Source organism: Podarcis erhardii (assembly GCF_964252035.2).
Source record: "Podarcis erhardii genome assembly, chromosome: 1".
In the NCBI taxonomy this organism is placed as follows: Eukaryota; Metazoa; Chordata; class Lepidosauria; order Squamata; family Lacertidae; genus Podarcis; species Podarcis erhardii.
In genome coordinates, this window is record NC_138497.1 from 109,924,748 (window position 1) to 109,941,414 (window position 16,667).

Consider the following 16,667-nt stretch of genomic DNA (forward strand, 5'->3'; position numbering starts at 1 on the left):
TGGTGTCTCATCTGTGTAAGACTTTTCATAGCTATTAGTAATCACTGTTGAAAAACAAAGCAGACATTTTACAAGGATGGAAAAGACCTACTTTCATGACATTTAAGAGCTTTTCAGTGAAGTGGGTGATTAAAAAATGGGGCAAAGAAGAAGGAGAAACAAACAGATCTATTCTTGGTATTAAATAAAATCTACAGACAATATTGAAAGTGTAGGCCTCTGCTGAACGCTTTCTGATCGTGAGTTTTGTATACAAAATATTGTTTTTCCAACAGTAGCTGTAGAAACCATCAATTACTTGACACTTTGTTATAGGGTGCACACAAATAATCAACTTGCGAAGCGACTGATAAGTGTCCTGGAACCATCACTGCAATTCGGCTAAGTCAGCCAGGACTCTGCTATACTTAATTGAAGAATGCATATAGGCTATAAAACAAAGGTATTATTTTGCACTAGAGAAGCTGATTGATCTCTCTGATGCAAAGTTGGAGGTGAATATAATTTAATTTAAATATAAATGCAATACTTCTCCCCATAGTAGAGAAGAGTGTAACGGGGAGACAGGGGGAGACCTTGGTTATATGCTGCACTGTGTAAGGGCGTTTGACACCCTCCCCTCGCAACCCTTACAGCGCCAGCTTAAGCCAGGCTTTGAGATAGAGGTGTGAGGCTCTGGCATGGTCCTAGAGCCCTCCTATCTTCTTCCCAAAACCCGGTAAGTGCTTATCCAGCTTGGGGAAGGAGGATGGAGTACTCTAGGACCCTGTCAGAGCCAGCACACGTCTCTCCTGAAGCCAGGCTACTGCCTACCAGGCTTTGAGACGGTGCCCTCCTTGTCTGTGCACCCAGTGTAACCTCACCACTGGCGCTGCCCTAAATCTGCCTCTTGGGGGGGGGCACCTGTGTGCCTGCTCAGTTCAGATGCCTGCTGCTATCAGTTGGTGGGCCACTTTGAGGCTTCCACTGCTCTTCCTTCTATTGATCTTTTAACTGGCCTTGGGCCAGACAGCCTCCAAACAGAATATATAAAGTTTAGGATGCCAAGATCCTGGTGACAAGTGAATCAGGTGGCCAGTGTTTCCACCTTCAACTGATGTATGCTGCACAAGGCAGACCCAGCTTTGTGAAACATGTTGCAAGATTTACGCTAGGGGTGGGCAACATGTGTGGCCTTCAGATGTGATTGAACTGCAATTTCCCTCAGCCAAAGTCAGCATAGCCAAGGCTACACTGAGCACAGACAGGGAAGAATAATTTGGAGCATTTTTTAAAGAAAAGCATAAAATTTATGATTTTCAGTTACATCAGTTTCAATAATTTTACAGTCATTTTAACATTTCAAAACTCAACTTCTTTCCTCCTCTTTCTGTGGTTCCTTAATTTTATTTTTATCATTTTGTGCATATTCTAAATTAACTTAACTCATTCTTTTATTCATCTACTTTAATTATATACTCTTACAAAGCTGCAGGTTATTACAATAATCTTGCCAATGTTCTTATCTATTTACGATTTTTTTTGTAAATATTCAATAAACCATTTCTATTATTTTATAAAAAGTTTGTTATCTTGATTTCTTTCTTTTTTTTCTGGTAAGTTTTGCCCTTTCTGCATAGTCCCTAAGTTTTTGTATCCATGCGAATAACTTGGAGCATTATGTCTCTGTGACATACATGACTTAGATATTTCCACATAGCATTGTGAATATTAAAAATGGGCAGGGTTTGCTGACTATTTTTCCCACTTGCTTGAAATGTGCGGGAGCTAAAGGAGGGCTTGGCAGTGCTCCTAAGCAGCTACCATCATCCACTGCGATGTAGGTCTACTGCAGGCAGAGGTGGCCGGTGCTCATTGCGACTATGAGGGTGGAAGGCGGGGAGGTTAACAGTGGGTGGAGCCAAAGCCAATGTCAGTCAGAGCCACCCTCTGCCTGGTTGTAAGAAAGAAAGCAGGCAGGTGTGGCCTGAGGGCAGACTAAGGGTAGTTAGGCAGTGTCCTCTTTTGCCGTAATAAACCAGTCTCCTCTGACTGCAGGAGAAACTTTCAGTGGATTGTGCTTCATGCTGGCAATAAAAGTCACACACAAGGTTTGGAGCTAAGAAGAGGAACCTGGGTTTTGGGATAACACCTCAGTGCCACCGTGCAGAAGGTCAGTGGCAGCAATGTTCACCTGATCTTCTAACAAAAGGCGTGACTAATGAGACGGCAGACTGTACAATAGCAATTGCTAACTTTCACCTCTGTGACTCGTGCTCTGTCATTACTTTAGCGGTTTTTGAGATGGAGCTTTGTTACAGGCTATTAACCTGGGCAGTGAGCTTGACTGATAAAACGTCACTCAGAACACCCATGGCAAATAGGTGCGACAGGCTAAACTGAAAAGGCTGTGTTGCACTTCGCCAAGGTAGCTTTAATGTGGGAGATGAACCTTTGTAAATCGAGGGTGCTAAATACTATTCTGAGCAGGGGTGGGGAGCAGGTGCTGTGTGGAATTCTAGTTTCCACTCTCAGAATTTTTTCACTGGGTGCTTCAGAATACAATAAAACACGTGGCTTTTTTAAAACAACAACAACAACTCTGGTTCTGACAGTCTTCTAGACTATGGCGTGTGAGGGGGTGGGGATTCCCCCCCCCCCAAGAAGGACCATATCCTTTTCTTGGAAACCTTCCCAGGGTCACACACCTTATGGTAGGCAGGGCCAAAGGCAAAAATAAACCCCTCTAAATTTTACTTTTGTATTGGAAACTACATTTTACAAACACACACAGAGTTCTATGCTTGAGCCATTCAACCAAGAGAAACGAGCAGAGTTAAAGGACACATCCCAGCCTGGCAAAAACACTTTTTGGATACAAAGCAGGGCTGAGGAAGGGCATTCCAAGGGTTAGATAGGCAGGCCTGGAGGGTTCCATTTCGCCCCAGAGTCTAGGGTTCCCCACTCCTGGCATAGGACAAGGAATTACTGGCATTTATTGTTGTCAGGTACCTTTGGGCAGAGAGGCAACTTATATATACTTTAAGGAAAAATAGGGCCTTTTTCGTGGCTGCTCCCAGACTTTGGAACTCCATTCATAGAGAAGCTAGTCTTGCTCCCTCATTGTTGTCCTTCCACTGGCAGGTGAAGACCTTCTTGTTTCAGTAGGCTTTGGGGAACTGACTGCTTTTAATGAAAGGGTTGGGGCCTTGCTGTTTATATTGCAATTATTTGTATGGTTTAAATAGATTTCATATATGTATACAATTTTACTTCTAACAATTGTTTTTTATATGTTTTTAGAGGTTTTCATTTTTATGTGTAAGCTACCCTGTGTCCCCATCAGGGGAAAAGGTGAGATATACATAAATATGTCATCATCATCAGTAGGAGCCAGTATAGCAAAGAGGCTATAATGCCTCAAAAAGGACACCTGGATTTCAGTCCTCACTCACTCCATGGACTGAAGACATGGCCTTGCGGGTGAGTCTCTACCATTCAGCCACAGTTCCTTAAATGTAAACTCAGGACATAAGACTTGCCTTGGTGGATCAGATCAAGGGTTCATGTAGGCCCACATGTCACAGAGAAGCCTGTAGCTTAGTAGTAGATGCCATGCTTTGAGTGTGCAGAAGGGGCCACAATCCATCCCTAGCATTACCAGGTAGTACTGAAAGAAGCACTCTGCCTGAAATACAGGAGGGTCACTATCAGGGTTTTCTTTCCCCTCCCTATAAAGAGCTGTTGACTCACAAGGAAAGTCACTTAGGAGCAGTCTCTGATGATCGGTAGAGCTGGAGAATTAGCAGGATTGCAAACTCCTCTCTCTGTGTGTGTGCCATCACATTCCAGCCATCCTGCTCTCCCTCTCCCTGTTTGTTATGAAACATAGCTCATTGGCAGAGCGTACACTTTGCATGCCAAGAGGTCCTGGGTTCAATCCCTGGCATCTCCAGCTAAGGAAGACCCCTGCCTGAAACTCCAGAGAGAAGCTGTCCATCAGTGGAGACAGTACTGAGCTACATGGATCAATGGTCTGACTCAGTATAAAGCAACCTCCTATCACCACTGGACCTTGCCATTGCCCATAAGAACATATTACTGACTCAGCCTCATAAGGCTGAATAAGATGCATTGTACAAATGATAAACACAATGTGCTGTTGAGTATATAAATTCATTTCCCCCCCTTGCCCTTTAAACTATTGATTAGCAACTTCAGTGATTCTGGGAAGCAAAATTCTGTTTGTTTATCAGATCAACCCTCCGTGTTGCACAATTCAACAAAAGATGGTGGCAATACTATTTCGCTCTTTGGAATATCAAAAGAACTGTCAGAAGTAATTCTTTCCGGCTGTCATGTTATCTGTCACCGCCACGTCCTGCCCTTGTACTCCTCCCCCACAAAATCTCTCCGGTTACGCAGCAGCATTGAGCAACTTCACTTTCCTGTCAATAATCAGACTTCATAGGATGTCTACACTTAGGCACCTCTGACTTTCATCCTCTTACAGCGCACCCATCACACATGAAAAGGGCTGACAGGATACAGAGCTCCTTGATTTAAATACACAACCCCCCACCCTCGATCCCCTCACAATTATAGTTTTCATGTCAAAGCTTTACAGCTTTATCACCCCAAGCAATATTTTGCAGCTGTCAAGTATGATTTATGCAATAATGGCTTAAAGAGAGAAATGGGAGTCCTCAGAGAAAGAGCTGTCACACATCTCCATGGCAAATAACTTTATTAAAACAAAAATATTGATATGCTGCATAAACAGTATCTCCCCTCCAAAGATACCTAATCAGATCAGTCACTAAAGATAAACCGATTGTAGAAAGGATGTTATGACGCAGATGAGGAGGAACATTGTTCCCTGTTACTCTGGATTTTAATAGCTACTTAATGCCTATTGGGCAACTTTGGAAAACACTTTATTTAGGCACAATTGGTGATATGATTTTCATATACCTTGGTAATTTAAGACACACACCTTTCCTAAGCTGAGCAGAGTGACTGCAGTCAAAGGGAATGCAGATTATTTAGCTGTTCCATTGAGATGTATGTAATCACTTATTTTCTTTTTTTAAAAGTATTTTTACACATCAAAGTTTGGCCTGTTTTTCAAGTGCTCCTTTTGATTATGCCCCACCACCTTGGTTATTTTACTAATTTCCCATAAAGGATTAGCTCATGGCATGGAATGAAATATACATATAGGCTTTGAACTTTAGACAAATGGTTCTATTAGAAAAAAGGGGAGGGAACTACAAAAATGATATAGATACAGTTTAAGCAGAGTTCGGTAATGCAAGCCTCCTTTTCCCACAGGGTATATGCATAACTCTCCACGGTGATTTTACATGGACCGTAGAAGTGTTACTCTGCGTCAGTTTAATTCGATCAATTGCTTGTGGCTTGGCCACCATTAAACCCTCCTATTAAAATCTCCTTTCTTCTTCCTGCTTCTCATGGAAATTGCTTCTTATAACGCTGGAACATCCCAGGAAGCTGAGAGCCATTTACTGACAGGTAGAGATGTTAACTTTAGTAATTCTTGAATGTGTTAGGAATGCAGCAATTGATGACATTTTATTTGAAAGGGGCTATACCTCAGAGGGGTAGCATCTGCTTTGCATGCAGAAAATCCCTAGTTCAGTCACCAGCATCACCAGGCAGGACTGGGGAAGAGGCCAGTCCAGAGCCCTGGAGAACTGCTGCCAGTCAGGGTAGACTGTTCGTTCTTAGACCATGAGGTTCAAGCTTTTGTGGTTCCAACTGTCTTTTATCCGTATCTGCTTTGGTAGCAGAGGATGGTTCATCTCCTTCTGCATCACCTCATGCCATTTGCTGGCTTCTTCCTGAGGCAGTTTCTGAACATCCTCAAAGGCTTCAGGTTCACACTGGGCCACACCAACCCACACACTTGTGGCTTCAAACCTGTCAGGCAGTTTTCCCTACGTGGCTCGAGTTGATCTCCTCAGCGTGAGTACTGGTACCCCCTCTGACCCACTAGGGCCAGCTAGACCATCCCCAGCGTCAGAAAACTCACCCTCTGACCTGCTGCATCTTTTGAACCTTACAGCTGGACCTGTGGGTGAGGATGGCTCACTCTTTGGCTCAGACTTGACAGTAGCCTTTGGAGGGGTTCTGGGCCACTCCTTTAGGGGGGGTTCTGGGCCACTCCTGCGCTGGTCTCTGTTGCTCTGGACTCTGTTCCTCAGCAACAGGATCAGTTCCCACCTCCTCCTCCCCAGCGTCAAATCTCGTCAAATATTGAGTGAGATGGACCAATGGTCTAAATGAGTTTAAGGCAGCTTCCTAAATCCCAATGACTGATGACTGGCTGATTGGTTCATGAAAAATCCAACTTCAGGTGAAGCAATTAACCCAGGGACACTTCAGGCCTGCCAAACTGAGAGACTGGGGGTAGTGGGGGTTTTGCGGGGGGTTGTTTGTTTGTTTCAGGGCTTTTTTTCTACCCGGAACTCACCAGAACTCAGTTCTGGCACCCCTCAGGTGGGCGCGTTTGCCATTAGAAGAGAACAAGGTGGTAAGTTCCGGCACCTCTGTTTCCAGAAAAATAGCACTGTTGATTATTATTATTAATTCAATTTATATACCACCCTTTATCAAAAGACCCCAGAGTGGTATACAACATTGAAAACACATTACAGAACATCAGTGATAAAAACATAATAAAAAGCATACTGACAGAAAGCCTGATAATAAAATAGTCATCGTAATAACAGTCCTCTCCCTCAGACTTTTACAGGCTGTAGATTATTTAATAGCCATAGGCCTGGGTAGAGAGGAATGTTTTCACCTGGCTTCTAAACACATGTAATGATGGCACCAGACAAGCCTCTCTGGGGAGCAGGTCATAAGCAGCTTTCAGAAAGTTTGAAATTTAGACTGCCATCCTGTAACACTTACCTGAGAGTAAGTTCCACCTGGCTCAATGGGTCTTACTTCTGAATATCAGCTGATAGTTACCTGCCAACATCTTAAGCATAGAGAAAGTAAGCACCAATGCTCATCCCAAAGGTTCACAGGGTGAAACATAGCTGCTGCAGTTCTATAAATATGCACATCCCATTGAAATCAATGGCATGCGTATGTGCATAACAAAACACATAACTGGAGCTGCTGCAGCTACTGCCATGGTTTCTATTTATTGCTACCGGGACACTACTACAAAGGAAATTGCCATTCTATTAGTTCAAAGCTACTATTCTAAACACACTTACCACAGAGTAAAATCCATTGAATCTAGGGGACTGACTTCTGAATTAGCATGCTTAGGTTTGTACTGGATCTTATTTGGAAGAGGCGTGCCTTATATCTTGGTCTAACCTACATCACAGGGTTGTTGTGAGAATAAATGTTGGGCAACTTTTATATAAGCTGCTATGAGAAGCCTGGAAGAAGGGCAATATTTCAAGTATGCTAAAACAAATTAGTAAGCAACATTTGCACCCACTGAAAGCCAGAGCCTTTGGATCAACAGATACATTTTCTTTGAACATTCAGAATGGAATCGAATCCAGAACTGTTGTTTTGGTTTTTTTAAGGGTTCCATATTATACTCTTAGCACCAACAGGAGTAACTCTACCCACCATCCGTGTACCCAAATGCCAGTTTGGCAATGCCAGCGAGAAGAAGCAAAGAGCCACATGTGTCACTGTTGCTTTAAAGCCTGATTCTCCTCTATCATTGTAGTTCTCAAATGAATGTAAACAGCAGGCTGGCAGACCTCCAAAGCTAATTAAAGCTCCAAATTTGAATATACGAGATTACTTTGCATTTCCCCTTTGAATACATGTACACAGTGCAAACAAAAATAGAGTACAACAGGCTTATGCATTATTCGGATTTGTTTAATGTCTGACTTATAATGCTGAATAATCAGAAAAGAAAACTAATTTAAACCTTCGGAAATAATTAGCATCGCCATTCCCTTATCAGGCTGCATCATGACAAATGAACATGCATGCTTATTTTCCTTGCCCCCCCCAATCAAAAGCATAATGCTGTATTGTTCTTAGTTCATGCCATGACTAATTATGTCAAGTATATTTCAGTCAGCCTGTAATCTTTTTTCTAAAAACAATCGCCAAACTGTCCTCCATCTGAAACAGGTAGATCCTTCTCCCCCATCCATTTTTCTCCTTTTTAAACTCTCTCCAGAGTAATTACTCAGTATTTGAAGCAGTATGACAGGGTATTTGTTTAAAGCTGATTGTTTCAGGGCAAGACTCGACTGCTCTTTACTTTGACTGCTGAGTAGCTTATTCAGTCAGGTGCCCTTTTTAACCTAAGCGTATGCCTGAGCATGCTTTTTTCCATGATGTGAAACAATCCATACAGATCAACACTCTCAGCACGGAATCTCCTTTCCTTCATTAAACAGCGGCGTCACTCGCGAGGGCAAGGGATCAGCAACACAACAAAAAACGGACACCACAGGTTACATGACTGTCAGAGATTATATGATCAACAATAGCATTGCTTTCATTCTCATTCTGCTTTTGGGTACATTGGTAAGGATATTTCTGTCGGTAGATCTGAAACTAGGAAACACTTTCAGGCTGCAACTATTTTCTGCTAGGATTCAACCACAAACCTGGAAATTCAGGTTGTGCAATTAAATATTATTTGGTTGGGAGTTCCAGGGCAGCATGCCTGATCCTCTACCCTCCCAATCAAACTTTTTGTGATAAGGAGTATGATGCACTGGAAAGTGAGGGATAGCATTTCCTTGTGGCAAAATCATTTAACCTCCCCACAAACAAATCAGAACCAATGCTCCATAAATAGCCAACGTCACCTAGTCTCCCTGCAAACTTTGTATAAATAAATCAGGATGGATGCTCAATAAACAGGTCATCCCGAAAGGACCTCAAATCTCATCATTAGTCACTATTCAGCACATATACATAAGCCCAGTGTTTTTGTTAGCTTCCAAGCACACATAATTCCTTGTTTGAATGTAGACACTACATTGATTTTGAGTAAGTCACTCACCAATCTCATAGATTTAGTTTCCTATCCATAAAATGAGACAATATTGATAAATTTCATGAATGAATTCAAGGGCAATTAATAAAAACATATTATACAGATGAATTAGATATGAATTCTAAACTCTTTTGTACAATCTGAAATAAAATGATTATGATGGTGATCATGACAAAAAAATGTTGTATTTTGCCAAAAGAGATAAAAATGCATTCAAAATTCAGCAGTTGTTCCTACATATGGTGACTGCCTAACACATATCAACACCTGAAGGTGAAAAAAAAAATCTAAATCATACAAACACTTGATTCCCCCGGTCAAGAGTTATTTCTATTCTTTAAAAAAAGAAATCACTTCCTGGAATGGAAACTGGAGGGGGAAGTTGAAAATTACCATTTGAAACAATTACCTTACATCGCTTTTATGCAAATTCTGAACAAGCCCACCTTACACACCAATCCTGAGGACATGTAAACAGAAGCAACTTGCACTGATTGGAGTGGAGCATGATACCTCAGATTAAATGCCCTTAGAATAACAACCTTGTTTCATTGCATATGAAAGAAGCGCAGCTCCACTAGGGTTGAGGCGAACAGTTCTAGGTTTGGGCTGGTGCACTGTATAGGTAAGCCACTATCAAAAGTTTTCTTAATGTGGTCTTGCATTATTTGGATGACTGGTCCATTGTATTTACTGTACTTTTATTTTAGCTGCCTTTGTATAAATGCATGTTTCACACAACATAGCATATCTTATGTTGACTGACTCCTAACAAAACTCTGACCTGTAGTATCAAAGAAGCCATCTTTCAAAACCAGTTCCAAAGGAAGCCAATTTCTCAAAGACATTTTTTTAAAAAAAAAATAATTGAAACTACTTTACCATCTTTATGATAATAGGTGACTTCCACTTTTCTCTCTTCTGACCCAAGCAAAGCCTGAGCAATTTGGGCAATGTGATGCCTTTTGGTCTCTGGTCCATGAAGAAAGTCACAGGTGCATGGTTTCTGCATGACGTCTGGTCTGGAGAATCCAGTCATCTCACAGAACCCATCATTGCAGTAGATGATAGCACAGTTCTGCACTCTAGCATTAGCAATGATGAATTTTTTATCTGCAATAAAAAAGTAATGCATTTTTCAGTAATTGTGCAACATTTCATAAAACCTCACAGCTGCCTGTCAGGAGATATTTCTGCGTCTGACTGCTACAGTATAGCGAACTTCAGTAGATATTCAACACTACACAAATGTACCAGAGGTCTTTTTAAAAAAATCAGTAAAAAGTAGATGAATTAAATCCAAAGTCACCTGGATTGCTGCGGGATTTGATACAGGAACCTTTATTGCAAAACTTATCAGCAAATACAAATATGACCGTAGCTTTTGTTGTGCTAAAAATGTCCAACAGAGGAAGGCTGGCTAGTATGGATATCCAAGTAGCCTAGAGGGAAGGGAGTAATTCTCAGGCTTTAATTTTAGATGGGGTTGCTTGCCAAAGCTTAGGAAATAGGCTTCATAATAGGACTCGTAATAGGGGTTGCCAATGTGGTGCCAACAGAGGCCTTCCCAAGCACCAACAGGGTCTGTCCCCTTCTGAAACTAGGATTAAAAGAAGTAGTCAACGGAATGGGTTGTGGGGTTTATATGCGTTTGTGTGTGTGGTGCCCATGGGCCCTGAAAGTTTGGGATTGTGAAGCAAACTCCAGGTTTAATTAAATCCTAGGTACAGACAGGTCAACAGGAAACATGGAATAGGGATGTTTTACTAATAATTTAACAGCACTGCAAATAATTCCACAAAAAATAACTAGTGCATTTTTTTAAAAAAACTCCATTAGCCTTTTTGACACCTTGTTGGTTATATTAGTCATCAGTTGCATTAGTAATCTGGGGAGCATTGAGAAACAAAACTTTAAAAGAGAGTGAACAGTATATTCAGTTTGCAAAAGCTTCCATGCTGGTCAGTAGAGAATAGGACTCAATTCCTAGGAAGCTGCCTTATCTATTTGTCCATCTTCCTTAGTGTTGCACAAACGTGGGTCTCCAACTGTTTCCAGACTACAATTCCCATCATCCCTGACCACTAATTTTGCTTCCTAGGGGTGATGGGAGTTGTAGTTCAAAATCAGCTGGAGACCCAAGTTTGGGAATCACTGATTCTAGCTCCTAAGTGTCCATTCTGACTGGTAGACACTCTCCAGTGTCTCAGGGAGAGGTCTCTTTTCGATTCAGGGTCTCACCTGGAGACAATTCTTACTTGTCACATAACCAGACAAGTATACAAGCTTGATTTTTACTTGATTCGCTGTGAGATGTTACAGTGCAATAGCAACGTAAAGCAAGAAGGAAAACTACAGTATTCCCCTCTTCCTGCTTGGGCCACTACTGGCCTCCCAGCACTCTCCTGCACAGCACTGCCAGCTTAAATGAATGCCTTCCTATACACGCTGATTGCTGTACAAAATTATGCCGCAATTATTGCTCTGTAAAATGATGCCAAATTGCAGGGTTAAGTTGCAAAGAACAGCGTATACACTCCATTCAGGAGCAGCTGACCAAGAAGCAAGTTCTCTTGCTCCAACTGATTTTCAGTTTGTTTCAGACCCAGTGCAGTTGACAGGCTTAGATGCACTCTGAATCAAGACCCTTTGAACTCAATGGATGTCACTCCTGAGTATGTGTATACAAGACTGCAACTTTAAGTGTGGAACCAGGCACACTTCTAGATCATTGGGAGAGAAAACGGTAACCTCAATCATTCTTATACAGTCCGAGTGTAACAATGTATGCTAGTTCAGACATTTCTCTTGAAACACTCATCCGAGGGTTCTCTCTACCAAAATGACATCAACTGCTCTGTTGTGCTTTTTATTTATTTAATTTTGCTGAAGCTTCTGTTTTTAATGGCAAGCGCAGCTTTGAAGCCGCATCTGTCTTCACAATATGAACCAAGACATGATTAAGTCGCTCACCTGACTTCCCTCCCAAGCTGCATCAAAACTATCACACCCCCGTGAGCAACACAACATGCCATTGTCCTAATGTTTACACCTGGAAGCATGATGGGAAATCTGAAAAGGCTGCAATACACCCTATATAATAGGTTACTCTCAACCCTTTGCACATTCTGTCAGATACCTGTAATTTACAGCTCATCCCAGATGGGGTGCCTGATTATTTACAAGCTTTCTTTGTGGCAACTGCAGCTCCTGTCACTCAATGGTCTCATTATGCACACCCTAGCAGCGATAAATAAATCCTCTGACTTTAATGGGCTACTTACATCTCAGAGGGCTGCAGGATCTGACCTTTATTGTGAGCTATGAGTCTATTACAATGAGACAGATTTGCAGTAAATGCATGTTACTCCTAAAATATCCTTCAACGTATTTTAATTTTACTACGTATTTAAGGGAATGTGCATGCATCCAACATATTGTTTCAGTGTGTGGTGTTCATGGTATTAGACAACCAAACCAGACCAGGCATTACAGTATCTTCTTAAAATCATTGTCTGCATCCAAAAGATAAAGGCTGTAATCTGATGCACACTTAACCGAGAGTGAGTGCCACTGAACACAATGAGGCTTACTCCTGAGTAAACCCTGCATAGGATTGCACTCTAAGGCTGCAACCTCAAGCGCATTTACTAGGAACTAAGCTTCTTCTAAATCTATATGAGGGTTTACTTCCGAGTAAACATGCTCAGAGTGACACTGCAGGCAAGGCGGTCCACTGCACCTATTTCACAATCTGCTGTTGAAATTAGGGAAAGGTCCTACAGGTCAGGCAGAAATCCAAATCCATCGCAGTTAAAGTTTCCTCTGGAAAAACCTTCCGAATCCTCCTGCTGGAAACTTTTCCATAAACTAATGCTAAACAAGGAGCCTCTGGGCAATAGGGTCAAGGTGGGAAGGTGCATGTTGTTTGGGGATATAGGAAACTGCCTTGAACAGAATCAGACCACTAATCTAGACTGGCAGCTGCTGTCCAGGGTTTTAAGCAGGAGGGGAACCTCACCCCACCTGGAGATGCCAGGGAACGAACCTGGCACCTTCCACATGCATGCATGCAAAGCAGATGCTCTGCCCCTGAGCTAGTTCTCTCTGCTGGCATTTCCCAGGACCTCCCAATCTACTTCAAACCCCACTCCCGAAGGAGAAAATGGGAGATTTCATAAGCAAGCCTTCTGTGCGTTCTGACTCACTTGAGCGGTCCCAAGGCGGACAGGCAGGTATATATAGCTATAGCAAAGAGTTCACTGCATGACAAGCTGAGAGTTTAAGCGAAATGTTTCGGGACCAGATAGGAAGGATGGGAAGGGAAGCTACCCTGAGACCTGTTCTGGGTTCCAGCTCAGACTTTTCCCGTCCGACAGCCTTTGGCTCAACTTTGCCCGCCTGCCCTAGACACCCCCCCCCCACCAACCCAGCCCCCTTTCCCCATTCCCCCTTGCGCAAGAAACGCCAAGGCTGGCGGAGAACTTACTCTGCCCTTCGAATTTGCGGATGATGGTCCCCAAGAAGGTGTTCTGTGGTGCCACATGACCTCGGCGAACAGGCATGGTGCCCCTGGCGCGTCGCCTTCCCCCAGCCCTGGCGCGGCGGCGAGGACTCCTCGGCGGCGGCCGCTTTCGCTCGCTCCGTTTCCCGGGCGCGCTCCGCTCGCTGGGCGCCTGGCTCTCGAGCTAGCCTTTGCGAGAAAGCATCGTCCCTTCGGGCCGCGGGGGCAGCTCGCCGCTTGCTTAGCTCAGCAGCGCGCCGCCGCTTGCCCTCCCGGACTCAGCTCCATGCTCGCCTAGCGCCTCGGGGCGAACCTGACCCGCTCTGGGCCGGGATGGATGTAGTGGGCAGGGAGGCGGCCAGGGGCGCGTCGAGGCGCAGCGCGGCGACGAGGGCGACTCGCCTAGGCGATGGAGGTGCGCCGGGGCGCGTCTCTCTCTCTCTCTCTCCGCCTCGCTTTTGCTCCTCCTTGCGGAGCCCAGCCCTTCAACCTCCTCGCCCTTTTGCAAGGAACAGCCGAGGCTCCCTGGGTCGCTCCGGCGCGGCGTCGAACGGGGCTCAGAGCTGCGAGAGTGAGTGTGGTGACGCGTCCCCGCCGAGCCGCCTGCGGGCAGCTCCGGAGCGGCTCGCAGCAGCTCGGGTTACTCAAGCGTGCTTCAGCAGAAGCCAGCCAATAAATCTCTCCCGGGCGACGAGAGCGCGCCCAGACACGCGAGCGACCGCGCGCGCACACACAGCTCCGGTAGGGATCGGCTACACAAGAGGCAGCCACGTCCCCTCTCCCTCCCCTCCAACACACACCCCAAACGCAGCGGAGACAACACGCAGAGGCACAAGTCAGGCGGAGGAGAGAGAAAAGGAAACCGATGCCTCACGCTTCGTCTTACAAGGCGACCCACACACCCAAAGGGGCCGACTTGAATAATATATGGGGGGGGGGGAGTCACGCCCTGCGCAATCAATCACGAGACGCGATGCTCACACCCCATTTGAGTTGCAGGTGGGTGTTTTGTTGGAGAGGGGCAAAGGGACCTCGGCCCTAGGAGTTGGCTCCTATGCACCCACGCTCCTCCGCCTCCCCACACGGGTCGACTTGGACGTGTGGGGAAGACTACGAGTACGAGATAGTACTCCGGAGCATAGGCAGAGTTTGGCTCCTCTCTCACGTTGAACGACCACTTAGGGCGAGCCCAGGCCACAGCAGCTAGGGGAGTGGGTGGGTGGGTGCTGGGTGGGTGGGTGGCCTTCCAAATATGGCCGCTCCCTCCGGTCAAAGGAATAAGGGGAGCTTTAGTCTAGCCATATCTGGGCCGGGGGATCCCCAATAAAAGACACAGCTGTGTGCTATGTCTAAAGTGCCTCTCTGTCTTAGGTGAGGGAGTCCTTCTCTAGGCAGCTCGACTTTGCCTAGCCAGGAAGGATGGGGGGGGGCAGACTATGTTCTCAAACGTGTGGAAAAGGGGAGGAGCAGCTGCCGTAGAGCACGTGCAAAGCGCAGCGCTCCGTACCCCACTCCCAGAAGTGCCTTGCTCATTTTTGGATGAAGGCAAAAGACTTCGCCGAGCTTGAAGCTCATCTATACTGTTCGGTAGCAGTTAAGGCAAGGCCTCAGCTGTTGTTGCTCCACCACCCAGGGAGAGTCATGATCCCGGTGAGATTTGTTCTGGGTGCTCTCTTAGTCCAAAGGTTATGGTCACACGGTGCCAATCCAATCCTGAGTCAGGATCCTGTGAGGCAGAACCTTTGTGGATTTGAGGGGGGAGCGCAGTCTTGCTCTGTTCAGCGAGGATGCCTTTAGTGTCAATGCACATAGTACTGCAGCCATGAACATAATCCTAAACATGCCTACTCATGAGAAGCAAGTCTTACTATGTTCAGGGAAGCTCACTCCTTAGTGGATGCCAGCTTTTGCTGGGTTTTGGACAGAAGCTGATCAAATTAAAAATGGAATTTATTTGGAGAAGAATTCACAATGTATGTGGCTCAGCTAGAATAAATGGAGTATCACACCAATACACAAGGGTGCGCGTGCACACACTTCCCCATTTCCCCCTTCACCAAAGAGCTGTGCAATCATCAGTTTACAAATGGGGAATAGGCGACTTCATGCAGTATATTCAAGGTAGCGGTAGAACAGATGCTTAACATTGGACACACAAATCAGTGCCCAGTACTCCTCTCACTGGGCAATGCTTCCTCTCTATTCAGGGGTATAAGCTTTAACATGTTTTTAACATGGTTGTGGGAGAGATATCATATTATTATTATTATTATTATTAACAACCAAGCAGCAAAAATAACTGTATTTGGTTGTATTTACCTGACTAGCCAGGTGCAGAACAGGAGGATCTGGGTGCTGATCAGACAATAGGGAAAGGGTGTATAATTCTGCCAAGAATAAGGAGGAGGAAGAAACATCCATCATCTCCCATAGATAATTCATCAGACAGAGGCAGAAGGATGCTCTAGGCTTCTCCCGATTGTGTTAAATAAATAGTGGTGGTCCCCAGCTGTTGAATGCTCTCCCTAGGGAAACCCTCCTGGCAGCTAAAGTCACATCTTTTTGGTGTCACACAAAAACATTGTTCATCCAGGCTGCTTAACCTCTTTTAACATTTGTGATATAACAGCACAATCCTAACCATGTCTACTCAGAAGTAAGTCTTATTGATTTCAGGGGAGCTTACTTCCAGGTAAGTAGGGTTAGGATTGTAGCCATGTAGCTTAAAGATGATATTGGTTATTATTTTTATTCTAAATTCGGACAGTACTTGAGTACCCCCAGTTTAACCCATAGGGGATTAGTGTGTTTGCTTGTGTGTGCGTGCACATGCATGCTGCTACCAATGTGGTGCGGTGGTTAGAGTGCTGGACTAGGACCTGGGCAACCAGGGTTCAAATCCCCACTTGGGTGACCTTGGGCAAGTCACTGCCTCTCAGTCTAACCTACCTTGTTGTGGGGATTAAATGAGGAAGTGGGCAACAAAGCCTTGAGTTTCTTGGAGAAAGAGGGCATGAAAATTCAATAGATGTAATAAATGAATGAACTTTTGTTTATTTACAGAAGTTTCTGCTTTATTTGCTTATTTTCTAATTTTGGTGGACTCCATTGTGGCATGTCACCTACAGGATTCTGTTTCATAGGCAGCTAGTAAGTGTA

The 16,667-nt window shown here is 44.5% G+C and overlaps 1 protein-coding gene across 12 annotated transcripts in view; it reads right to left on the reverse strand.

Moving 5' to 3' along the window:
* The window catches only part of KCNH7 (potassium voltage-gated channel subfamily H member 7), a 272,670-nt gene extending 258,425 nt beyond the window's left edge, over window positions 1–14,245 (reverse strand). For 11 of the 12 annotated variants that reach the window (XM_081870827.1, XM_081870825.1, XM_081870826.1 and 8 more), the window contains exons 1-2: window positions 13,494–14,244; window positions 9,887–10,117 (exon numbers count right to left, since the gene is read on the reverse strand). In XM_081870827.1, coding sequence (XP_081726953.1) covers window positions 9,887–10,117; window positions 13,494–13,569 — 307 coding nt within the window. In that variant the 5' untranslated portion in view covers window positions 13,570–14,244. Of the gene's footprint in view, window positions 1–9,886; window positions 10,118–13,493 lie in introns of all 12 variants that reach the window. The other variant, XM_081870829.1, reaches the window with a different exon arrangement.
* Window positions 14,246–16,667: the final 2,422 nt, after the last annotated feature.